A 17696-nucleotide genomic window follows, 5' to 3' on the forward strand; every position below is an offset into this window, starting at 1 on the left:
GAAATCCTGGAATCTGAGGAAAAAAAAAAGTTTGAGGTATAGCATTGAATAAAGCATCACAATGCATGATATTTTTGGCTGAAATTCAGCAAAGTTACTGTTATCAGAGAAGAGTTGATCGTAGTGTGCTTCCAAAAGTCTTCCAGGTTTTTGCCCTCTGAAAAATTTGTTGGCGACATCAAATAATTGAACTCTTCAACATCAATATATACAAAGGCATTTTATTATTAACCAAAGAAAGGGAATTAGAGTCATCAGAAATTACAACTTTATTTTTTCATAATACATATATTTATTGCCATGATAGTTCTGCAATTGTCATAAAATTAAAGTCAGATGAAATTTAGAGACACGTGCAAGTTTTGGAAATGGACACATAGATAACAGTATAGAACTGTACATAAAATAATTACAATTTATCAAACACACTGTTTTAGCACATCCTTGATGGATGGGAATGAGCACCATATTTTTTACGAATATATATTTTTTTCTCTTTTTTTTTTTCTACAGCACCAAAGAAATCCAAATAGGAAAAGGAGAGATGAGAATTGGGAGTCAAGAAGCAACTCTGTTTCCATCTCAGCCACACTATCTTATATTTTTATAATTTTCAAAGCTTTTGTCATGTGATTCTGCTCCCACAAGGACATCAGCACTTCCTTAAATGGTACATATATATGCAACAAGTTGTTTTCTATACCATCCTTATTCAAAACTTGCATGTGGCATAAAATGGGCTGGTGGCACCAAGGTATATTTTCTGTTGGTTTCATATGTTCTTTGTCCTAATCTTAGCCAAGAAAACAAACAGGACCAACTTCAAATCCAAACTTCTGATTCTGATCACCAAAGTCATTGATCATGACATCAACAATAGGTACTTGATCAATTTTTGGTGTGTTGATTTCAATCACAGTTTTTTCATAGCCTTTTCTGGACTGTAAAATTAAGCAGAAATAAAAAGTTACGCAATCACTTAACATTTTTCAGTGTTATTTTTTCTTAAGCTTCTGAATAGAAGTATGAAAGTGAAAGAGAAAAGAGTAAGAAAGCAAATTTGTCGTTATCTATGTAATAACTCTTCTTGTCATCATTGACATAGTTTTAAATTTTGAATGTCGAAAATTATATTTAATATTTAGCTGTATCAACTATGATACTCCAATAAATTTCACAGCTAAACAGAATCTTATAGAGTTGATAAATACAATTTAATATGAAAATTGATGTTGGTATTGGATCCTCCTATATAAATACTACATCTTTATCATTATATCTATAATTTAGATACATATGCATAGTTAAATTCTTATGAAAAATTTGAGTATACTATCAGAATTATAATACCGAATATCAAAAGTCAAAAGCTATGTATTAATTTTATGAATATTTAACAATATACTAATATTGGGAATGCTTTCCACAACTTTTGTTCCATCATTAATTTGCTTTATTTTCTTTCTTTGTTCTTCTTGTACTCTGCTCATTTTGTTCAAAGCATGGAATCATTTATTTGTAATTGTGACTTCTCTTCAGTTATCAATACTCAGCTAAAGCAATGAGCTGTTTAGGGTGCTCTATGAAGCATTTTCTTATATGGAATTCCTATGTGTTTGAAAAAGATAGTTCTAGAGTAGAAATGCAACAAAAATCATAGTAAACCCCAAACTGTTGTACTATAGTACCAATTAACAAACTCTTTATAAACAAAATACAGGGGTAAAAATTATCTATGGTATAAACAGTATGATAGTGATTCCTTTATCTGTAATTTCAGAATCACTAATTAAGAAGGCAAACGGCATAAGGTTTTTTATTTTCTTTTTCATTTCAAGAATAACTAGTTGGAATACAATTCAAATGTAGGGAATAATAACATATGATCCAAGAATACCTTTTGCTATGGTTTTAAAAATGTGTCTATGTGTATGTTGCAGAGTTTCTGCATGTGAACATTAGTAGTTTCTAATATACCATAGTTTAACATGTCAGTGTTAAGCATCAAATCTTTATAACAACTGACATCCATTTTATGAAGAGAAATCTGGCTTTGGACCCAGCCAGGATGGTTACACACTGCCTCTCATGGCTGGGAAGGAAGGCAAGCAGAGGTTATACTCACCGCACAGCCATCATACAGTGCTTTGATGTAAGGGTTATTGTCATAGGACATCTCCTCATCATTTGATCCCAAGAACCGAAGTGCTTTGTCATAACTTCCTGATGATACATCATACCAGGCTGCTGACTGATGGCAGTTGTAGGTGAAATTCTGCCGAGCAGAGGCAGTCAGAAGTTTCAGGAATGTCATTTGCACCATGTTAATGGCATTTCCTTCAACGTCTAAATATGAAAGCTGGGAAAAAAAGAATAAAAAGACACATAAAAAGTCTTTTTCTCGTTTATGCTGTAAAGAATAAAATCACTGTCAACAGCGAACTGTGATGACAGAATCATGTAGATGAATCAACAGACCCATTTAATTAAAAAAGTGAATATTGAAGCCAGAAGACCCAGAGACAGAATTTTATGAAATCAGGATTACATCCCTACCTGAGTAACTAACCACTGCTTATCTTTGAAAAAAATCACTTTATCTCTATTCTTTCCTAAACAGCAAACATTGCAAAAACAATGCCTTAGATTCCAAGATGTTTCATTATATTTATGTATCTTTTTAAAAAGCAAGATGGTACAGTATCAAGACAATGAAACCTGGGGAAACTCAGAGAAATGTAAATGTTAACTGGTTTTATGTTGTAGTTTGATTTTGCCTACTCCTTTCAAAAATTTCATAATGTATCTACTTTATCCAGATCTTTAAATATGTTCCTGCACTTTTGATTTTTGGGGCTATAGACCTCTATGGTATTTTTGGCCTTCTAATTTTCAGTACAAACATGCCTGTTTGTCCATTCTTAGATGACATGTGTATTTATTATTGTATTGCCAGCACCAAGCATAATGCCCAAGACAACAAAAGTAAATATTTGTTAAGTCAATACTTATTCTGTAGATGAAGCAGGAAAACAGTCCTAGTTGTAAATTATTAAAAAATGTCTCATAACATCTTCATAAATTGTTTTATTTGATATAATTGAAATATCTGGGCTCAGCTGAAACACATAACTTAAGAAAAAAAGGTAAGGAATTCACCCAGATTATAGATTAAATCAATGTAAAGGCAGTTAGTTATCTGTGATTTTCTTTCTTATAATTGATTTTACGTAGTCATACTGAATAGCAGGTCAGATGATGAGGATTCTTGTAAGGCTTAAGAAAAAAGAAAACCTATAGGAGAAACTCAATCTCAGGCAAACAAAACAGAACAACAACAAAAAACCCCAAAACCATACACATATACAGTTCTGTGTATGTGTTTTTAAATTCATACACAAATAAGAATATAACATGAATATTTAATATGTAACTTGAAGACTATACTAAAGAATTAGAAGTGGAGAACTTCACAATGTCATTAATTAATATGTGTAGGTGTATATAGAAATAACAATATAAATAATCATCAGTGTAAAATAATAGCTTTTTAAAAACATTAAACAATTGAATAATTAGCTGAATAAATGGGAAACACTCCAATTTGAATAAATCCTAGTTAAAATACTTTAAATACATGTATATTTTAAACAGCTTTTAAATATGACTTTAGTTTTGGCAGGTAATCTTAAAATATCTTTAGAAAATTAATAAATGAACTGGCAATTGTATGAAAATCTTTAAGTAAATTTATGCTATAATACAAATTAAGGGTCAATAAGTTCACTATATTTCCAAATGTAACAATCAGAAAAAAAAATTGCACTTTCCTAAAGTTCTTACTGAAATGGAAAACAAAGAACAAATTAGGTTTAACCTAGACAGAAAATGAAATAGGAGCCACAGATACTAACTGGATATTATATTCTTTATATCTTATATTTTTAGCATAACCTATTTTTAGGATATCTATGTCAGGTACTTAGTGAACTGTATATGTTATTTGATCATATTTATTCAGTAAATTTAGTACATTTTCATTTACTTAAAAAAAATTTTAGACTACTTTAAGATACCACAGTTGTCTAAGAGATATTAAGTGGAGCAAATTAGAGACCACATGGAATCCTACTTAGTATAATTTAGACTTTCACCGTCAGGGTGTAGAGATAAATAATTTGAGCTTCACTTAGGAAGTCTGAGATAAACCATTTCATGTTGAGGTAATAACATACCAGTTTTCCTCTCTTAAATTCACTATACCAACTTCCTGGTTTCTCCTTAGGCCATGATGAAATTCTTACCTGTTTCAAAGGAGCAGAAAAATTAGAATGTAGGTGAACATTATGAACAGTATTGTTTCTGTAGATATCTGTCATTTTCAGTATGACTAGGAAGCTGAAGAACTTTTAAATTAATTTTAAACCTATATAAAATAAGATTATATAAAACAATTACACAAAATTATACAAAACGAGATCATACAAAATGGATTATACAAAATTTTAAGAATGATCCTTTGAATTCCATGCAGTGAAGACTGAGTCATTTTCCTTCCCGTTCTCTTTACTGGCTCAAAAAGAGGAAGGGAGAAAACAACCTGGAAAAGACATACTAAGGGCTAGAGAAGATACTGCTAGAACTGAGGGAGTGTAGAGAATTTCACTCCAAAATATGGCTCCTCAATATAATGGGTATTTTGAATTACAGGTTTGTAGAAATGAACATATGCTGGAAGAGACTTTCCTCCTGTCTACATAAAGGACTTGAGGGACCCACCAAGGAGAACAATTGTTTTTCCTCCTCCTCTTGTTTCTGAATTTCTGTGTCTCCCAAAGAACAGGACCAAGTTCTCTGAAGTTCCTTTATCTGCCTGAAGTCTGGACCCACCAAAGAAGAAAGCAATTACCTCTGGTCTCTTCCCTGAGTTTTCATTAACTGAACTTACATGGCAGGAAGAAAGACTGAAGTCTGTCAACACACCTGGACAGATTTTTGTCACAAACCACTGTCTACTGTATAGGTCCTACACACTGTCTCAGGCCATTGTATGTTCTTCAAGCACACTGAATTCCTCTAAAAATCAGTTACTACACTCCCCAAATCATTCACATTTCCCCATCTCCCTTTCCCTTGAGAAGTAAGGTATATAAGCCTTTATTCCCCATTGGGATATTGGGCAATCACTCTGTGATTCTCTCCCAAGGATGCTAATAAATTTTAATGCCATTTCTCCTATTATTAATCTGTCTTTTGTCAGTTGATTTTTCAGTGAACTTTCTGACGGTAAAGGGGAAATTTTCCTTTCACCCCTAGAGATCACCTAGTAATCCCTTGCAAAGAAAACCCTCAAAATACCAGTCATCATTAGCCAGCAAGGCAGGTGTCATCTGCATTCCACAGCCAAAGGAAATATTTGAAAATATTTAGCCAGTAACTAAGGAGGGGGGACACTATAGAAAAGTCACGGACAGGAAGCAAGCCTAATCATTCCCTTCTGGGAAGAATATTGAGAATCCTTTATAGACTTGCATTTATTGTTTTGCTATGTAAAGATCAGCAAAATATAAGGGTATATAAATCCTCACTATTGGGAATTTGAGTAATCAGTGTAAGGGGAGGCATTTTCCATTTTCCCACATTTCTCTGGGGGCTAGAGGAGCTTTATTATGCTTCACCACATGCCAAGTGGGGTTGGGAAATGGAAGTTGCTTTTTCTCCTGCTCCTACTACCCACTCTTTATTCACAAACTTAACTTTTCCCCTAAAAACATTAGCCACACATAAAGCTACTTGCTTTGCCTTAAGGAGCTCCATGTGTCTCTGTATGCCCACATCACTTATTGGGAAGAATGGGATTTATTACATGAATGCAAACAAAGACAAAATGCCTCACATAAAATGTTTGAAGAATATAATTATACTAGTGAAAAATATTTTCTTATATTAATGATTTGCATTTAGCTTTAAAGATAGAATTCAAGTATTAATATTGATACTGTTGGGTGAAAATCAAGGAATCTGTTTAAAGAGACTAAATATTCAACAACATATAAGTACAGGGAATACTCTTATATAAAAGATTGATTCTTTATAAAATTGGATATTTTGGCATAATATGCAGCTGTGACTTCTACCAGGTGTCAATTGGACAGAAGAATACTATATACATGCACTAAAATTTGAGATTCAGCTGTGCTGCACCATGGAAAGCCGTAGAATTTTAGAGAGCAAGCAGGTGCACAAAGAATACATCTGGGTAAAAAATAAAGGAGAGAAGTATTTTTTAACTCTGTGCATCTCGTTGGTGCTTTATTCATGTTTATGCAAATGAAATGCTCTAATTACCCTGTAAGAAAAGCAGATAAATGAAAATATGACAGTATAATTTTCGTGTTTAGTTCAATATTGCAAAAACATGGCAGAAACTGTCAAGATTCACCACCAAAACAGATTGGTACTTACTCCCTCAGATTTTTTCTCTGGATAAATACAAGTCTCACCACCAGATGTGAAATTACAGTAAACTTTGAAGGAATCTCCCGAACAACCTTGGTTGGGATCAATCCAATATTCACCTAGAAGGTAGCAAAAAACATATCATATACAAATTCACTGACATCAAAATTAAATGCATTAGATATTAAATTATATTAGAAACAGAAATAAGGAAAAATGTATATTCAGAGATCATTTCCCTTTTATGCTTTTGGTCATATCAGGGTATATGTTTGAATAGTTAAAGAATGAGCCTCTGTGTTGTCTGCCTCAAACCTTTGTGAATGCCCCACATACCCTATCTGGAGTACCCTTTATTTGTTCTTATCTTGCCTATCACTTTTAGGTTTCAGCTTAAATGTCATCTCCTAAAATATTAGCATTCTATTTATCTATGTATAATAAACTATGCCCATTGGATTCAGATATACCTGATTCCAAATCTCATAAGTATTATTTACTACTTAAGTAATTTGATTATAATATACGTTCTCCCAGTTTAGCCTCAGGGATCATACATTGCTTTCCTTTATGGCAAAAACTTCTTGTAGTAAATGTATTTTCTTTTTGAATGAGGTCCGAAGAAGGACTACTTTATATACTTAAATGTAGTCTGCTACTAATGCCATTATTGAAATGTTACAGAACAAATTTTATGTGAACGACCATAACCATTAATTTGGTGTTATGTGAGTAAAGATGGTAAATAGTGGGAGTAACATTAAATAAAGTTATTCATTGAATAATTGATGATATGGTTTGTGTTAACAGAAGTTACTGGGAGCCAAAATTGATATATATGTGACCATTACTTTGCTTCACTCTGTTGGAACTCATAAAAAGATCCCCCAAAATGAAGGCCCGAAAAGCAAAGTTTCCCTTGGACATTCTGCCCTCCTGTCTCGCGGCCCTCATTCTCTTCTGAGGCAAGTCAGAGAAACTGGAATCCCTCTTCCCTAAGGTGAGTCACACAGAAACTAGAACCTCTTCCCCCCAAAGACAACCACAAAACCTAAGAATATTACTCTAACCTTCCCCAATCTTTCTATGTAACTGCTGGCCATAAAGAAATTATGACCCTACCCCATACCTGGGAGAAAAAAATGCTATAACAGAGAGGCCAAGAAGAATCTGAACAGAAGGCCTTGTCAGGTTTCCCCACTCAAACTATTACCATTAGCTCATACCATTTTTTTGTCCAATAACATTTCTATATAGCTGCCCTGCTTCATTGAACCTAAGCCTAAAATCAGATAACGACCCCTGTATCCTTGGGTCCTCATTCTGAAGGCTCCTGTGTCATGTAGAACTATGATCAAAATACATGTGCTATGCTTTTCTCTTGTTAACCTGTCTTCTGTTTCAGGGTTGTCAGCTGTGACCCCTCTGATGGAGAGGAAAGGAATCACACTCTTTCCTCCCCTCTACATCCTACTAGTTTTCATGCTGCCACTTCATTTCAATATTAATTTGAATTATATTAATCTTCTAGTTGTGAAATTTAACATTTTAAAAGCTCAAATTGCTTATTTTCCACTATCACTTGTATATAAACAGGGAAAGTACTAGTCAATAAGCTTCTGTTTGTCAGGTAACTTGGATATCATATTTAACACAAACATTTATACTTTTTCTGATTGCACCATCAAAGCGTTCATTTCTGAAACAAAGTAGAATTCTCAAGAAAAAAATACAAGAAAATAAAAATCATCTAAGATTTTACCAACTACAGATAACTAGTATTAATCTTTGATATTTCTAATATGGTTCTTAGGGGTATATAATTTTGTATCATATGGAAATGAGAAGCATCATTTTTATCTTGCTTTGTTGAGTTAATATTATCACTGAATATTCTTTCAAATAATATATTAATTGCTTAATTATTAAGACACCTTCATTCAGTAAAGTGGTTCAGTATCCTATGGATACAATGTTCAATTTATCTTAAATTTATTCATCTCCCATTTCTCCTGTCACCTTCCTAAATTAGGCCACCATCATTTCTTGTCTAAATTAGTCCAAGAGCTTCTTAGATTCCTTTGATTCCATTTTGCTTCCTTCCAAATAGCTTCAATTAATTTCCCAATGTGCTCATTGTTGTTCAGCCATAGTAACCTTCTTTCGGTTCCTCGAAAATTCCAAGACCCCGTCTTCTTCAAATCTTTGCAAATGTCCTATATCCTCTGCCTGGAATACCCTTTTGATTCTTAGCATGGCCATCTCTTTAGGATTTCAATTTAAAGACCAACCCCTCACACATTAACATTCTATTTATCCAAAATAAAATAATATCTTAATTCTCTAAATACCTAGTTTTTTTTCATACTATCTGTAATGATATGCTATTATTAATTTTGGGAGGTTTGCCTGCTCCACCATGAGATAATATACTTATTATGCCCAAGGACATTATTCTTTCTGTTCATCTATGAATCTCTGAACAATGCCTGGCACTGCTCAACAATCAATACTTAATATCAATTAATTAATTAGTACCTTAAAGAATTAACAAAGCTGGTTACATAGGAACAACTGGGAACTATAATCCACAGTTAACTTACCATTCCCAAAATTTACGACATTTTTTTGGACTGCTCATGTTCTAATTAATCATATGTTGCTTTACAACTCAATACATGCTGCCATCTCTTACATTTGATTTTCAATTATGGATGATGGATTATCTTATTCATTCAAATCGGAAGTGCAAGAATCATATCATACTGTCATATATTTCCTATATTCTTGTCTAAATGTCATATAAATGCAATAGAAATTCTCTGATAGGCCAAGATTTAAATTCAGGAGAAGAAGAAATTTTGTGGAACAAGCTCAGACTAAGTCATCTAAGTCCTTTCCTTAAATAATAGAAGTTAAAAGTAAATCTCATTACAGATCACTGAACTAAACATATCTTTTTCAAATAAACACATTATAAATTTGAAGATCTTGGATATCAGTTTGTGTAGGAGCTCTAATAATTACCTGTGTTTTAGTTTTAACAGGTTGTGCTTAAAATAAGATTTTAAGTCATTCTTTCTTTATGGTAACTGTTTCTGAATTACATTTAATTTTCCTACCCACACTGAGTTATTTAGATCTGCATTCCCCAGCCCCCAGGCTGCAGACTGGTACAGGTCTATGGCCTCTTAGGAACCGGGCACACAGTAGAAGGTGAGCAGAGGAGGGCAAGCAAGTGAAGCTTCCTCTGTATTTACAGCCATTCCCCATCACTCGCACCATCACATGAGCTCCGCCTCCTGTCAGATCAGCTGCAGCATTAGATTCCCATAGGAGTGTGAACCCTACTATAAACTGCGCATGCAAGGGATCTAGGTTGTGTGCTCCTTATGAGAATCTAATGCCTGACGATCTGAGTTGGAGCTGAGTTGGTAATGCTACCATTGGGGAGCGGCTACAAATACAGATTATTATAACAGAGAGGTGTGACTGCACAATAAATGTAATGTGCTTGAATCATCCTGAAACCATCTCCCTCACCCACACCCCGACAGGCCATGGAAAAATTGTCTTCCATGAAACCAGTCCCTGGTACCAAAAAGGTGGGAGACCACTGATTTAGATCACAGTTGTACCATTCATGATGTGACTAATAGGCCAAACAACATTTTCTTGGGAGTAAAAGAGGAGGCAAAGTATTTCAGTATAAAATGGGAGATTTAAAATCAGATAAAGAGATGCCCCTTGCTAGTTTAGTGATTGTACGAATTTGGTCAGCTAAGACTAACTTAGCATACTTGAAACTCTTACCTTCTCAGAACAATAGGTATGTGAAGGTTTTGTCAAAGAGTAGGCATAATTAATTATTCTGATTATTATTAATACGTAAGCAATTCATAGTTGCTCTGGTTATTTGTGGATCAATGAAAGATACATTTTTGTCTCAAGCTATTCTAATTCTTAAATATTCTGTTTGCCAAAGCATTGCTAAACTGATGGATCAAGTATTCATTAGTTATGTTATTTAATCATAACCATATTATTCATACTAATGTAAAGTACTAATTATAATGATACATTAATATTAATTAATCAGTGCATTCATCATATTAATGTAAAGTAAGTTAATAATAATATAGTAATAGGCTCATATGTGTTAACACATAATACCCATTCTATGATAGTTACTATAAGGTAAAATACATTTGTGTTAGATATAATCATCCAAAAATGATCTTGTCATAATTTAATGAAACCTTATTTAATAGACCAGGATTTTCTAAAGCAAATCTTGAATTGCACAGTGTAAATGACTTTTTCTGTCTACAAGATTAAAATTAAAAATTGTTTAGTTTTATTTAGAGACTATATTAAACATTTAACTAGAATTAATGAGGTGACAATGCACCTCAGTAATTCAGAGGCTTCGTACGTTTGCCTTGTCATGTATCATCAACCTACCATCTGGGAAGTCAGGATGGCTGAGTTGCAGGTCTTTGCAAGTTCGGGCTGGATTAGTTTGCGTACCCATTGGAAATTTCATATGCTCGATGTCTTGTTTCAGGGAATTGAGGGAACCAAATATTTCCTCCATTCCATCCCAATAATCCAGAATATTATCATCTGCATCTGCTTGCATGCCTTCAGTATGCCTTCTTGTTTTTTTGGGTGACAAGATTGGTAAAGGCTGAATGACTTCACCAGGAGGACCCTGCAAAGAAGATTCTAAGTATGATTGTTTCATAAAGTAAAATATTCTGTAGATATTAGTTATTATCTGTTATGTTTTTGGTATAAGAAATTACAGTTGGTTTAGTTTTTCAGTATCTAAAAAATATATGACATATAATGTTTATATATATAGATATATAAAAACTTTATAAGTTCTTTTACAAAAACCCTAGTGGAGATATTGAGGTAGGTACACAAATCAGATGATTTCTGGTCCTTTATTTATATATTAATGTAGCAAAGATTTGTGTAGATATATGTTATGTATGTTACTTTGTTATTTACTAACCAGTCTTCATTTATATGCCCCATCTCCACACTCAAATTTTGAAGTCTCTGAGGATTAGAATAGAATTTTAATGTTCCTGTACTATCTAATAAACTATTTTACTTGATAATAATTTATATTATGAAACATTAAACTTTAAAAGATATGCACATATTATCTTGCTTCAAATATGTATAACTTAAATCTTTATAAATAGCAAACTTAAAATAAATGCAACCAGACTTGAATTTACATTAAGAGTAGAACTACACCAAATAGTTAATCCATGTTGTTATGGATTGAATTGTATCTCCCAAAACTTCATATGTGGAAGTCCTAACTCCCAGTATCTCAGAATGTGATCTTATATGGAAATAAGGTCACTGAAGATAAAATTAGTTAAGATGAGGTCATCAGGATGGGCCCTAATCCAATATAACTGATAACTCTTATAAAAAGGGGAAATTTCAACACAGACACACACACAGAGGGAAGATGATGTGAAGAGAGACAGGGAGAAGACAGCCATCTACAAGCCAAGGAGAGAGGTGTGGGGAAGATCCTCCCCACAGACCTAAGAAGAAGCTAAAGCTGCTGATACCTTCATCTAGGACTTCTAGCCTACAGAATTATGAGAGAATACAATTAAACGTGTTGTTTAAGCCATACATTCCCTGGTACTTCTTTTAGTTTGCTCCAGCAAACTAAAACACATATTGTTTTCAAGAAAGAAAACTAAAATTTTCATCACATGGATCTATATTTTAATTCTACACCTTAATAATTGTGTGAAGCTTGGAAAAATGTCAGTATTAATAAATGTTAGCTATTATGATTGCTTTTATTGTTTTTATTATATATGCACTATGAAAAAAAAAGCCATTTACCTGAAGTTCTTGATTCCTACAGTCAGATATAAATTTATGTCTGTGGCATACAATCAGTTAGTTTTATTAACATGTGGCATAAAATGTGTATGATTCTCTTCAAAATCTAGTAAAAACCAAGGTTATTATAATACATAAGTAAGGTATCTCTATATTTAAAGAGTGAAATCAATTAAAAGAATAGTCTTGGCCTGTTGACCTGATTACTCAATTGATATGGTCACTATTTCCTATAAAATCTGCACTTTTGACAGAATGTGCTTTTTTGTCTATCTAATAAATTCAGAGAAATCATTGGCAGTCTCCAGATGTGAATTATCAGAACATCACTTTTGTTAACATGCACTTACCGGAGGCCCAGGAGGCCCTGGAAGACCACTGTCACCTTTCTGGCCAGCAGGTCCCTGTTAGAAAGAAAAAGGGAGAGGATATAAGTAGAGAAAAAGAAATTAAGTAGGTTTCACTGAAAAATTAAAATGCCCAAGTAAAACGTACTTACACTAGAGCCTTTGTTACCCTTTGGGCCTTGAGGACCCTAGAAAACGCAAAGGTAAAAGCACAGATAAAAATCTAGAGCATTTGTTTCACTTTGGTATATCTGTAACTTAAGTGAACCTTGCAAGATTCTCTGGTCTTGTACTTACCGGTAAGCCTGGAGGACCGGGTGGACCTATGGGACCAGCAGGACCAGGAATTCCCTAGAAAGAGAATCATTCCATTTAAATAGCTTTCCTCAGTAGTCCATTGTCACGTTTAACATAACAACACACATTCAAAAATTTAGAGAATTCAGAAATACCTAAGAATAGCTTAAAATTTTTCCACTGGGAGTCTAAAAAATAACTTTTGCGAAATAATCTGAAATTTTTCCCCATTTTTCTGTAATGTCTATACTTTTTTTATTTTAAATACACATATATGTATGTGTGTGTGTGTGTGTGTATTCCTGCAACCCTCAGAATAAGATTTACATGTGATAAGAATTCAATACATGCACCTTTAAGCAACTACTAAACCGTAATTTTTATGAGTTCTATCTTAAATCATATTTTTAATGTATTTGTTCTATGGTTTTCAAAAACAGTACTGACATAGTAGATTAGGAAAGATACTTTAAATTACTTGTTTGATCATGTTTAAAGGAATGTGTGCAAATATGTGTGTGTATGTATTATTCAAAAGGAATAGGAAAAATTATCTGTATTTTTACTCACCCCATCCCCTTTTGCTCCTGGAGACCCTTGAGTTCCAGGGAGTCCTCTGTCTCCCTTTTCCCCTTGTTCTCCTGGAGGACCAATCAGGCCAATTAAACCAGGATGTCCCTTTGGAAGGCAGAGAAAAAAAATTTTAATAATATTTAAATTACAATCATTATTAAATTCTAGTCATAAAATATTTGGACATTAAATTCATGAAATCCAAACATGAAAATTAAAAATACACATAAACACATAAAATAACCCTTTTGAGTAGAATATAGCGTAAAGAACCAACCTCCTCTCACCCAACTGGCTCATTTACTGCTACTTTAAAGCGCAGCTTTATTAAGGGCTGAAAGTAATAGGGAACAAAATGCTTTCTAAAAATATCATGTTCAGTGTTCCTGAGGAATTCCTTCAGTTAAAAGACCAATAATGATCATAAATAATATGGGTGAAATAAACAATCAAAAACACATTTTTCTAATTAGCACTTCATTTAATATGGATGATCTATTTTTCAGAGACTTTGTAGTCTTTTAAAGACATTCAGAGACTTTAAAATAATACAAACGATATTAATACCATTATAAAAAAAGCTTATTTTTTCTAACTGGTACAACTCAGCATAAATTCTTGGAGATCAAGTTACTATTTGTAAGATATTTATAGTTTAAAATTTTTATTTTCATGTTTAAAAACATAAAATGGGTATTTTGTTATTTCATCTGTTTATTTTCTGAATAGTTATTTTAGTATAACCATACGCTTTCTCCATATGGTTCCTAAAAGGGAACATTGAGAAGATATAGCACTAGATTTTCATACATTTTTCACTATTTGCATATTTTCCCTTCTCTAAATACTTCTGAGAGGCCAAAGATTCAGAGCTTTTTCCATGGTTAAAATGACAAAGATATTGTTTTAAATTCCCTTTTGAGTGATTTTAATCCACAAAAGTTAACGGCCTCTGCTATTAGTACATCAAAATTGTAACACATTCTTTTATTCTTACCTTTTCACCCTTGGAGCCAGGGTCACCTTTGAGACCTGGTAAACCAGGAGGTCCCTAAATAATAAGAAAAAATAAACAAAAATAGAGTTGGCATTAATTAGAGTATCATATTACTAGTCACAGTGCTAGTTTGGTTTTGGAAATATGGAATTCAAAAATAGTTAATGATGAGTGTTAATTTTTTTTTACAGGATTCTAACTAAATTTATATGTTTAAAATATTATAGTTTAATTTGTAACTATAACATTAAACCATAATATTGATAATTTTGGTCAAATAAACTGAAGTTAAAAATAAGACATGGTTTATTATGGCTTTTCAGTCAAGAAGTATAAATTTTCAATTACACTAATTTTAGAAGGGATATCCAAATTATATATCCAGTCAATCAAATATTTCTATGCTAAACAAATTTCAAAGGTTACGGTATTTTCAGTAAAATTTAAAAGACTCAATAAACTTTTGACTGTCAATTGATTTTTGATAACCACAGAAAAAAATTTGACAAAAATTTTAATACACTGTTTTGTTTATATTTCAATAACAGCTATATTCATATGTCTCAAAATGGTGGCCTGATATTCTACAGAATAAGAATACATAACTTCTGTATATACAGACTTAAAAATGGAGCTGTGTACTTCTGCCAGGCTATGGTCAATTTTCCAAATTCTGATTTCAATTCTTATTCTTTGTTTTCTTGTAAATAGACATACTTTACTATTAATATGATTACTAGACAGATGTAATAGAATGTCTAATAATCCTAATAACATCTTGCATGTATAAGGTAACCCACAGTCTACAAAACTGTCTAATAATCAGTCTTCAATATTCACAACAATCCTGATGAAGTAGCTCTTTGTGTTCTTTTTACTTGTGCGAAACTGGGTCATTTAACTTCTGAGTACCAAAACTGCGATTCAAATTTAGCACTCTGGTTCCAAGTCTAAAATTCTTTTAGCCATATGATTTTGGACTACTTAGAGTGACAGGAATAAGCAAGGAGAAGATGGTGGTACTCCGGTAGGAAACACAAAAGATATTCCAAAAGAACAGTAAGACAATGTAGCAAACTACCAATGAAGGTATGTCTTTGAGGAAGTGGGCTGATTTAGACTCTGAAAGTTTTAAGAGGGAAAGGCTTCTATATAGAAGACAGTGGAGTGAGAGAGGGCAACATTCATGGCATGACTGGGCTGGGAGGGATTTGGGAAGAAAAAGAAATGTCAAAACTTCTTGAGTCTTGAACTGAAAATCCCTACTACTGAGCCAGAAATGGCCTTAGCAAATTATAACATGAGGGCACTTGTCATTGTATAACTATTTCAGAACATATGGTATTTGATGACTTTCTTTCTCTTAATAATTTACTGTCATCAGAACACTTGAAATCAAGAACACCAAAAGATCACAGGACTAACCTCATGATTAGGTTTCTAGGCTGAAGATCCTAGAGAACTGGTATAAGTTATTCCTGCTCCAGATTCTCATAGAATTTTAGGTACTGACAGAGTTTTAGAAATAATCAAATGTGATACCATTCCTTTTATTAACAAAGGAACAGACATTCAGAAACGTATTAATTTTGTGAGATCACAAAGCTTGCCAAAGGAAAAAGCAAGGAGTTGATCCCATGTCTTATGACTTGACCCAATGTTCTTTCCATGAAAAATAATATTTTCTTCTGTCATCACATTACAAAATAGGCACATCCAAAGGTGAAGTTTTTTTTTTTTTTTTTTTTTTTTTGCTGATTAGTTAATTGGAGTTCACTCCTGGTTGCTCAATGGAGTTTTGCACAAAAATTCTTCAGTTTTTAAAATTTGTGTAATAGTTGGGAGAATTAGCCTTTTCCAAATTACACTCCCAACAGGGCACTTTTAGCTGTAAATTCTAAATTGATTCTCATATTTAAATGATTCATAATACTAATAATAAAGAAAATTATTTTCTTCATGTAAATATACCTCTATTTCAATAATTTAACTTTTTTATAGTCCAAGGCTATAAGTTAACTCTTTTAAGTTATATTTTTATGAAAATTATGGCATGACTTTAGCAGCTAACTCTTAGCTCTGCCCTCCTACCCATGGATAACTTTTGAACAAACATTTTAATCTACAAATTGGTGTACTCTAAAGGCAACAGAAAATAAGGTTTTGCTCTAAAATTACAAATTAAACAATGCAGGCAACAGATGCTGTCAGAAGAAGTATAACTGACATTAAACAATGATTTATATATATGTGACTCATGAAATTAAGGGCAAGGTAATTTAGATAGGTCACTACTGCCTGCAACAAGTAAGGCACCAAGCAACAAAGGCAAACTGTTCATATGGTTTCTCCATAAGTCTGAATTATTTTGATTGAATTATTTATAATTCAAGCAAATTATTTTACCTTTTACTAGGCTCCCTCATGAGACATCACCATTGTATCTTCTACAAGGCTACCGTGAATAATTTCTTCCTCCATCTAGGGATACTTTGATTCTTAAGCACGAAGGAGCACATTATATCCCAGTCCATAATTTTTGTGAATATAAAGTATTAATAGCCATGGATCTGATCCAAGCAGTGAGATGCACTATGAAAACTAGTATGGGTTCAGAATAGATTAGGCCTGGCATAAAAGCCAGACTCTTTTATTAACAATTTAAATTAGCTAAACAAAGAGAGCTTCATTTTCTCATCTGCAAACTGGGGATTATTTCTATCTCATAGGGCTGCTACAAGAATGAGTAGATGGGCCCTTTCCATTTCTTAGTTTCTGGAGCCTCCTCCTCTAACTGAAATTCTGAATATCAGGACAGATTAAGAATAATGTTAATATAAATTAGTCCTTGTGTAACAGCAGAATTTTGGGCTATTATTTTGGTATATTTATATTTGTTTTAATTCATGAATGAATTTGAAATTCTCTAAGTATTGATGTAAAAGTGGACAATTTTCTTGCATTGTTCTATTAACAACAGACATAAATTATTTTCACAGGAAGTATGTGCAGTTTTAAGTGTAGATATGCCTCAGACAAAAAGACGAATGTAAGGAAATTACCAAATTCACTTTTAAATATATAGTAACTCCCTCCCCTTCTCTGTGGTTTCACTTTCCACATATAGACTGTAT

At 32.8% G+C, this 17696-nt stretch overlaps 1 protein-coding gene across 1 annotated transcript in view; it reads right to left on the bottom strand.

The window, feature by feature from the left end:
* Window positions 1-201: 201 nt before the first annotated feature.
* COL11A1 (collagen type XI alpha 1 chain) overlaps window positions 202-17696 on the bottom strand; it is a 199027-nt gene continuing 181532 nt past the window's right edge. Inside the window, exons 58-67 of the mRNA XM_045546650.1 lie at window positions 14563-14616; window positions 13563-13670; window positions 12993-13046; window positions 12848-12883; window positions 12699-12752; window positions 10924-11173; window positions 6466-6578; window positions 4236-4304; window positions 2126-2359; window positions 202-941 (exon numbers count right to left, since the gene is read on the bottom strand). Coding sequence (XP_045402606.1) covers window positions 795-941; window positions 2126-2359; window positions 4236-4304; window positions 6466-6578; window positions 10924-11173; window positions 12699-12752; window positions 12848-12883; window positions 12993-13046; window positions 13563-13670; window positions 14563-14616 — 1119 coding nt within the window. The 3' untranslated portion in view covers window positions 202-794. The remainder of the gene's footprint in view (window positions 942-2125; window positions 2360-4235; window positions 4305-6465; window positions 6579-10923; window positions 11174-12698; window positions 12753-12847; window positions 12884-12992; window positions 13047-13562; window positions 13671-14562; window positions 14617-17696) is intronic.

The sequence above is a fragment of the Lemur catta genome, chromosome 3 (assembly GCF_020740605.2).
Source record: "Lemur catta isolate mLemCat1 chromosome 3, mLemCat1.pri, whole genome shotgun sequence".
NCBI lineage: Eukaryota > Metazoa > Chordata > Mammalia > Primates > Lemuridae > Lemur > Lemur catta.